Source organism: Lycorma delicatula, chromosome 2, assembly GCF_047948215.1.
Source record: "Lycorma delicatula isolate Av1 chromosome 2, ASM4794821v1, whole genome shotgun sequence".
Taxonomy (NCBI): domain Eukaryota; kingdom Metazoa; phylum Arthropoda; class Insecta; order Hemiptera; family Fulgoridae; genus Lycorma; species Lycorma delicatula.
This window is the reverse complement of record NC_134456.1, coordinates 22,853,924-22,863,698: the sequence shown is the minus strand read 5'-3', so window position 1 is coordinate 22,863,698 and position 9,775 is coordinate 22,853,924. Positions and strand designations below refer to the sequence as shown.

At 31.0% G+C, this 9,775-nt stretch overlaps 1 protein-coding gene across 2 annotated transcripts; it reads right to left on the bottom strand.

The window, feature by feature from the left end:
* Positions 1-210: 210 nt before the first annotated feature.
* On the bottom strand, positions 211-8,431 carry Mpp6 (M-phase phosphoprotein 6). 2 transcript variants are annotated; one of them, XM_075357820.1, is made up of 3 exons: positions 8,034-8,431; positions 4,378-4,478; positions 211-527 (listed from the first exon to the last, which is right to left on the bottom strand). In XM_075357820.1, the coding sequence occupies exons 2-3, from the start codon at positions 4,473-4,475 to the stop codon at positions 254-256; spliced, it is 372 nt and encodes a 123-aa protein (XP_075213935.1). In that variant the 5' UTR covers positions 4,476-4,478; positions 8,034-8,431; the 3' UTR covers positions 211-253. The 2 variants fall into 2 exon arrangements, with proteins under 2 accessions (XP_075213935.1, XP_075213934.1); XM_075357819.1 differs by having other exon boundaries at positions 8,039-8,429.
* Positions 8,432-9,775: the final 1,344 nt, after the last annotated feature.

Here is a 9,775-nt window from a genome sequence, read left to right as displayed (position 1 = left end):
TTACAGAGTTTTATATAATAATCTGCTATATATTTGAACACCCTAAAAATGTTGTTCCAATAATAAATGTATAGCTACATTTTCCCATCTTATTATTACACAGCTATGAAAGTAAAAATTAAAGAATAAAAATTGACTGGCAAGTCTCATTTGAGCATGCCTTCTGCAAGGAATAAAATACACATCAGCATAATAAAAAAAAAAGTCTGATTGCTTTTAATTGTTTTATTAAAAAATGAATAAGTACATCCATCTAATCATCTGGTTTCATAAACTTTGTTTTTTTAATTTGTCTTTCATTTTTTGTCATAAATCTCTTGGCAATTGCTTTGTTTACATGAAGATTAAAATTGGCCATTTCAGTGTCAGTTACATCAGCATTTACTATTTCTTTTGTTTTTCCCTGAGACTTCAACAGTTTCATCTCCATCAGTCGTTCAATTTCAGGATTCATTCCTTGATATGATAATCTACCATCAGTTATACCTTTACATCGTGCAATGCTAGGTTCAATGACTACGTTGTCTCTAATAACAATAAAAATTATCATAATCAAGTATCACAAAAAAATTGAAATGAAATATTTGGTAAATGTTAATAAATATTATCATAGAGAAATGTAAAATATTATGCAATCTCTAAATTTCATTTAGTTCTGAGTTACATAAAACAATGGTCTTGTTGGGTAGATGGGGTCAAACCCCCTTCAACAAATAGAATTTTTTAATTGATTTGTTATCTGTGTCAACTGAAATGAATTGTGTTTACTATCTAAAAGAATTATAAATAGGAATAATTATATCTATAAACATTGTATTGACCCAAGAAAAAAATAAAGATCATAGTTTAGAGAAAATAGTACAGTCAAATTTTTGCAAGACATAAGAACTGTGATGGGTGTGTACCCTCAGTGATAGATATTAGGGGGGTGTTTGCAAGAAAAAATTAAGCTTTCTTGTATAAGATTAGAAGTGTCCGATTGCCATTCTCTTCCTTAATCAATATCATAGAGGAATTTATAAAAGAAACAATGTATTCTGAATGATAGCTTGTTTATACAAGAACTAAGTAGAAGAAGTGGGATTTAATCATTTTATTTTATGGACCCTCCCCCCCAATGGCATAACAATAAAAAAGCATCACTCATCACAATTTAATCACACTTGACTGAATTTTGTGGTAATATTTAATATGTAATAATCTACTCGATGCCATAAAAGACACAGTAGAGTTGTCCTGATCTCCAGAAATTAATATTTGATAATGAAATGCGAGTTAATATTGGGCATATATTTATGGGTTATATTGGGCATACAGAGTATCACAGTTTTCCTGGGACTTTCATAACCTATTCTACTTGTGAAAATAATGGAAGAAGTTTGTATAAACATTCTAAAATGTTTTGTTTGCGAGTTACAGCTAGTGAAAGATTTTGCTCAGAATTCAGCAGTTACTCCAGTAAATGAGATTGTGAAATTTTTAGGATGTTAATTAAGCCGCAGAATTAGTGATTTCTTATGATTTTTGACCTGAAAAAATTGAATAAAATAGGTTCCAGAACTGTGTCTGCAGTAGTGTTTCAGAAATCTGGGGTGAAAATCAATAAATTAGTGTAAAATATCATGTTTTTTATGTTTGACATAAATTAACTTCCTTAAATGGATAATAAACACAAAGCTTTTAAAAAGAACTTTAGAGAATTTAATTCTGCATAAAATGGTGTAAGATAAGCTAAATAAAACACAGAAAAGTTAGAAAATTTGAATTTTATTTAAAAACTGTACACTAAACCAAAGTGAAAAAATAAATAAATGTTCAAAAATGAGCCTGCCATTTTCAACACATTTCTTTGCATGCTTCTCTACTGCTTTTACAGTTCTTTCTAGTTCTTCAGGGCTGTTCTTAAGTTACTCAGCCACATCCATAATGCCGACAATTATCTACTCACGAGAATGTATTTTTGTTTTGTATACAAAATTTTTCAACCATCCCCAGATGAAAAAATATAAAAAGGTGTTAAGATCAGGCAATCTTAGTGGCCAGGAATGTGGACGTCCACCACCAATCCATTTCTCAGGGAAATGATTTAATTGAAAGGAAACAGCACAAGAGAAATGGGGAGGTGTACCATCGTGATGGAAGTTTACTTTGCATCTCAGCTCTAGAGAAACATCTTCAAGCAGCTACAGCAATTCTTCTTGAAGAAAGTGCAGCATTTAAGTGGCCAGGTAATATGAACGGTCCAAACAGCTAATTGTAAAGAAGGCCGCACCATACACTGATGCTAAATCTGTTGAAAATTACCTTCCATCATTTCATGAGGATTTACTTCTGCTCATTGCGTAACTTGTTGATACCATCTCAAGTGAAATTTGCCTCATTGGTAAACAAAACATATTTGTAGTTTTACCAATTACAACTCCAAGTGAAGGGGACTGCATCCTGGATGCAGATGTTGAACTGGTTGTTTATGATAAGAATAAAACTTGTTTTGTTTAAGTGTCCTCCTAACCATCAAATGCAAAACTCCAAATCCACTTAGAAAGAGGTTGGGGGTACTGACATTCAGACTATGCTGAACTGCATTGATAATAATTTCATCAATATCAGCATCGTGTTGGACAGATTGTTTATAGCTGGTACAAATACTAGGTAGTAAATCTGAATCCTGACGATTGTGATACGTCGCACTAATTTTTTGGAATCTAGAATCCTGTGATTCAGGACATATTTCATATTCTACTGCAGCAGCTATAGCATTACCATTATACACCTAAAATGAATACCATATCAGCATACTCCTCAGTTGTAAATAAGTATGGCATTATTTCAATGGCAAACCGATCATGTTCAAACTAAAATTCACATAAAACCTTCACTAACGACAGCACAGTTCATAGTACCCAATATACTTAATGTATCTTACAGAATGATTTAAACACTAATATCAGTATTGTACGTTGTTGATCATCTGTTGTTTATTTTATTGCCAATCTTAAAATAATAATTTTTTAAATAATTTATTTTATTTCTGTCATTAATAAAAAAAAATATTATCTAAGTAATTTTTATTTATTTATTTTTATTTTACAATTGTGTAATTTCCAGTTTTTTTTACTTTCCTGTCTAGTGCTACAGCTGTAGAAGGGAAAGTATTGTAACTGGTCCAATTTGGGCATATGTGGTTTTCACTGGATCTTGACATTCTGACTACTAAGGAACCCAAAACACCAAAAAACCCGATGAAAATTTTCCAGATGTTCATATGTGTGTGTGTGTGTGTGTGTTCAGTGTTGCACTCTAAATCATCTTATATCAGAACTACTGGACCGATTTTGACCTGACCAAAGTTGGTCAGATTACTTCTGTATATGGGGCACTGGTGCCATTAGATTTTAACTTAAAAGGTGAAGGGGGTGAGGCTGAAGAGCAAGGTCACCTCCTCAGTATCTCAAGATTTATCCTAATTAAAGTCTTATTTTTCTCAGGCACATTAGTTAATTAAAAAATAATATTTGCAAAAAAATGTTTTTCCAAAATCACACTCCCATCCCAAAAAATGATCTAAACTAGTGACTAAGTATGTATACTGACCCCATAGGGAAGACACCCTCTGCCACCCCCACCATTCTGATCCCTTATTGGCTTTACCAGAGGTCATCTTCGAAACTTCGCCTTTTGACATATTCCAGTCTGCCTTGAGAACTCAAAATAATCTCACACAGTTCACCAAGTATTAAGCAAGACTGAAAATACCTAAGTGTGTATACTGCATCAATAGTACCCCCTGTCACCACAAGGAGCGCTAGTGTAGCACTGACACACTAAATTATGTTGTGTATGTATGCGTGTGTAAACCGTGTGAAGGGAAGTTCTACAACTGTTATAAAATTTGAATTTTTCTTTGTTTATTCAGCTTATCTTACATCATTTTTTCAGAATTAAATTCTATGCAAGTTTTGTTAAAAAGTTTTGTTTTATGTATTTATTACCCATTTAACTAAGTTATTGTATGTCAAACATAAAAAAAACCGGGTTTTTACCCTAATTTATTGGCTTTCATCCCAAATTTCTCAAAAACTACTGCAAATACAGTTCTGGAACCTATTTTATTCAATTTTTCAGGTCAAAAACCAAAAGTAATCACCAATTCTGCTCCTTAATTAACATCCTAAATATTTCACTATGACCTCATTTCACAGAGATAGCTGAAATCCAAGTGAAATCTTTCACTAGCCTTAACATGCAAATGACGTATTTTAGGGCAGTTGTTTATATGAACGTTTTCCATTATTTTCATGAATAGAATAGGTATGAAAGTCCCAGGAAAATTTTGTGATATAGCCTGTGAATGAGGTATAAAAAAAATATACTTACGCTCCTGTTTTCATTTCTTTAGTTATTTGATCAGAAAATAAGGCGCTACTTTCTTCAATTTCTCTCGCTTTATCTTCTTTCTCTTTTGTTCGTTTCATAAACTGGAAGAAAATATTTTCATTCAGAATTAAAAATCTTTACCTTACCGAAAAATAATGTCATTGTTAAGCATTTTTAAATCAGCCAATCTATAATTAACCCACAATATATAGTTTATCCCATAATTTATGGGCTAGAGTATATAACTCTGAAAACAAATCTGCTTTAAATAAAGAACAAACAAAAGGAATTGTAACGTCATACGTTACAATGGTCATTATGTTGTGATGATTATGTCACACAACTGACAAAGAAGCAGGTTCAAATCTATGAGTCATTGTTATCCTTAACAATGACATTCATAGATTTGAACCTGCTTATACACAATAACTTCTAGATATTAACTTTTTGTTAAATGAATCTATTAAATTAGGTAAGCTTCACGTCATTAAATTTGGGTACTGTACCTCCCACTTATCATCAGCATCAATTTCCACCAAATACTCTTAAGACTGTGATAACAGTTTAAAGGAATATTTTTGTTTTTAAATAATTTAATCAGCTCATTATAAACAGATTTGGGTAAACAATCACTGGACATGAGAAATTTTAACCACTACCACCTTGACATACTTTAAAGATCCTTAATTTAAAATTAATCTTCTTTGTTTCTATTTGTGAGGGTTATTTGTAACCCTAAAAACAGTGAGAATGATACACTTAGAAGTCTCTTACTTAGAACAGTGAAGAGACTGTTCTAAATAAGACCTAGTTAGGTAAAAACCTAACTTGAACCCTCTCAGTTAATTAGTGCAGCCCAATTTCTGCTATATACATCAAAACATTGCAAATCAAATGAATCCTAGGCTCCTTGCCTATCTTTTTAATAATTTTTTTTTTGTCTTCAGTCATTTGACTGGTTTAATGCAGCTCTCCAAGATTCCCTATCTAGTGTTAGTCGTTTCATTTCAGTATACCCTGTACATCCTACATCCCTAACAATTTGTTTTACATATTCCAAGCGTGGCCTGCCTACACAATTTTTCCCTTCTACCTGTCCTTCCAATATTAAAGCGACTATTCCAGGATGCCTTAGTATGTAGCCTATAAGTCTCTCTTCTTTTAACTATATTTTTCCAAATGCTTCTTTCTTCATCTATTTGCCGCAATACCTCTTCATTTGTCACTTTATCCACCCATCTGATTTTTAACATTCTCCTATAGCACCACATTTCAAAAGCTTCTAATAATAAAAACAATTACTTCTTTTAATAAAAACAATTACAATCTTTTTGGTGCTAACCTTTAAACTATTTTCAATATAACATTTTTCTTGTATTATCAGTTTTTTTTTTGCAGTTCATACCAAGAATGCCCCATTGATAGTATAAAATATCATCAGACGTTTATAATTATCAAACATACTAATCCCTTGCACCCCATTCGAAATGAAAAATTATATTTCTCATACAAAGAACAAATAATAAAGGGCGTTTTGAATAAATTATTTTGTTTCATCCACTTAAGTAATCTGTTGCGCAGCACCAGGGTTAACATTTTGGTAAGAATATTTATTAATGTAATTCTTTGAAGTTTAACAGATCTTTATTATTCTCCTTTTTAGGATCCTTTTCATTTTTAAAATACCATATAATGTAAAGACTTTTTTACTCCAACCAAATTTTGTTAACTAACCTGACTCAAATTCAGATTGAGAAGAAATTTAAATGCTTTATTAAGGATATTATCTGGTTCTTATTTCTCATAGCAAAGATTAAAGACAAGTTTGTTTTCTGAGTCAACTCTCATCAACAAACAGAACAAAAATAGAAAATAACTGTCACCAGCAATCTTACAAGTTGGAAAAATAGCCGAATAAAAAGCTGGCCAGGTACCAATACTGAGATCACCTACCACTATCCTCTTTCTTCGGTATTTACAAGTCAGAATTCCTTGAGATTACTAATGCTGCTAAAAGCTGACTGAATATTAGTTAAATATTAAGCCATCCTTATTAAAAGTCTAAACTATATTTTCATTTATAACAGTAACTTAGTTAGGTTGAAAGGGAAATAATTTTTAAAAAATATTCTAATTACATTATTGAGTTTTATCTTAGAATTGAGACACCCAGAACCAATATTTCTTCAGATTTAAAAAAATTGATTGACTAGATAAAGGAATTAATTAAATTATTATCATCACTAATCAAAAAACCTCCATGAGGGAATTGACTGAAAAGAAATTATATTCACTCCACCTTGATTTATTACCCCTTTTCAAGATCTGTTAAGAGTTATTTTTAGCCGCATATTAGCATTGCCAAGTTTCACTTGATCTGCTAAATGGTCAGACAAGCAATTTTATAATCTCAAAATCATATGCCAAAGTTAATAAGGCCACATTACTACACATGAGTTCTACAACATGATACCTAATTGAGAAAAATAAGTAGAGTGCAAATGAGTCATTCAGTTTCAGCAACAAAAGACCCAACACTTCCATATATTTCATCCAACTGGCTATCCCACATACAATTTTTTATCATAATACAATTTACTACAAATAAACATGGCACCTTAAAAAATTTCCGCAAGATCTGTGCTACTTTTATATTGTAATTCCAACCAATATTGGCATCATTATAAATGTAACGTAATTTCTAAAAAAATATCCTTCAACGATAACATATACTATTAGTGTTTAACTCCAATTTAAAATAGATTGCTGTAACAAACTAAATATGTAGAAATAAAAATAACCAAAACAACTGACTTATAAATAATTTTAACGAAGCTAGCATATTTACTTTTTATTAATATCAACAAGCCACCAATGGCTCTATCTCTAGTGTGTATCCTGACTGATTTACTTGTAAGTACCATTAATCAATCATAAATCCATACTTAAATCTATATATCTAGGATTCACAAAACAACTTAACCTAACAAAATATACATTTCATCCTTACTTAAGTTAAATACAGTACTTAAATCCTGGATGTTCCAAAACAACAAAATTAACACTAAAATTATTTTTCCGTATAATAATTCTCAATAAATGTTAATTAAATTCCTATCATTTGCATTCTTTATGATCCCTTAGAATCCCCTTTCTCCAACTGCAATTTATTATTTTGGGAAGGATGTTAAAAAGACACTAGTGATAATCCTTAATCATTCTCTTGGACACTTGTATTGCAGTTAAAAAATCTGAATTCTGATCATCTTCAGATAACAATATTTTCATATCCAGTACTTTATAAAATAATTCATTGAAGTTTGCAAATTTGATTACACAATACTGATATAATTTAATTCATCAATGCAAATCAGTTCTCTTCATGTAATCATATCTTACATCACAAGGATGATGTAGATATATAATAAACAAGTATGGGCACGCCTAAATATATAAAACTTTATCCTGATGTCCTGTAAGTAGATTATACAATAATAACAGATATAAATAATAATACTACAAATTTATTTACAAAGGCGCCTTAATTAAAGTAAATGAATAACAAATGCTAGGAAATAAAATTCTTTTTTAAAATAGGAATCAGTAAATAATTCTTCAAAATAATATTACCACAATTGCTATATAAATTGAGTCACCTTACTTTCATTTCTAAAACTGCTTTCGACAGCTTCCTCTTCCTAAGATTTTCTTTGGATGACATCTTTAAAACAAGTTGCACTTTCAGCAAAGTATTAATAAATTAATCTGAACATAAAAAAAATGCGGCACACTCTTTTAACACGTTCGATTCAATCCCGTCAACCTTCAATTATATAAACATAACCTATATAAGATCATGCAGAATGTAAAAAAACACTGATAAGAGGAAGAAATGATAGTATATAATGACCACTGCAGTAAAGAAAATATGACAGCAATATTAAACCATAAAAGAAAAATTTTCTTCTAGCTCCTTTGATAAAACCACAACATAACCTCACAACTCCACAAATATGCTACCAGTCGCATGGCGCTTACAATTTCTAATAGAAAATAACAGAGTGCGTGGGTGTTTTCTATTGAATAATTGTACTGCTATCGGCAAGTAACCGAATTGAAATTCATGAACTATTATGCTACAAAAATTTAACTACCGCTTTTTTAAGCGTACGGCTTTTACTGCTAGGTATTAAAAATGTTCCATCTCGCCATAAAAATCTAAATCCTTAGAATCGAATCCGAGGAGACTAAACATTACAAATGTCTTATTATTATCGTCAATGGATCAGTGGCAAAAGTTTTACATTCGGTAAATCAAGTAATCATTTGCATTTAAATTAAAGCGTATGTGTAATGTATATTATTATCTAAAATCGTTAACAGGTCTCATTCTGATTGCAGAACATTTTCGGTAAACATGAAAAAACTAGAGAATTATAAACTTGTTTAAAGTCATACGTTAGGTGTCATAAAATTTTAACAATATTTTATTACTTACCATAATGTTGTAATTTTTAAGATTCAAAATGTACAATAATACATAATATCTCTTATTCACAACGAATTAAAGTTAATTTTAACAAATACTGGGAAAGTTAGTTACGATTATTTTAATATGTTTCGATTAATATTTTTCTTAAAAGGAAATGGTTCTCTAAATGAGTTAATATGCGTCTAGAACTGTGTTTGTTAGTTTTTATTTTTTCCGTCGTTGAAAGTGTGTGATAATCACAATCGGAATAGCTGTTAGAAAGCTTTGCATCAGATAACATATACGAGTATTCAACTGTTCTGATATGAACCAAAATTATTAATTTACTCCAGATACGCGCAAAAGGAATTGAAATCGTGATAATAACTTCCTTTACCATTTTTGGATAATGTGTGTTGTATCTTTGGATAATAAATTTGAATTTACTTCATGAAAATAAAATTTCTTCTTCACGGGTGATATCTTCTTCAAAATACAAAGCCACTAACTCAAATAAATAACCACAACTGCCCCTGACAAATGCAATGTTTGTAATTATGTGCAGGACGTAGTTAAAATCGTTAATCATAATATACTGCTCTCATCCTAGGTAAAGATACCCCCAACCACTCTTCCGCTAAGGAATACGTTGGAATGGATGACCATTACTTGGTTAGAACCTTAAACCACTCCTTTGGTTGAGGATGTTTATCCCTTTTCGTGGTTCTTCTACAGGATTGTAGATCAACCCTTTTTCACTATCCAGCCCTTTTTCCTTGTCCTTATTCTATTTCTCAGTTTTCAGACATCAGTTTTGGCTAGACGCTCACTAATCCGGGCCAAAATTATCGGGTAGGTTTAGAAATACCCCATCTTTAATGTCTGTATAGCATGGAAGGCGGAGGACCTTCCAATTCTGGAACCCTA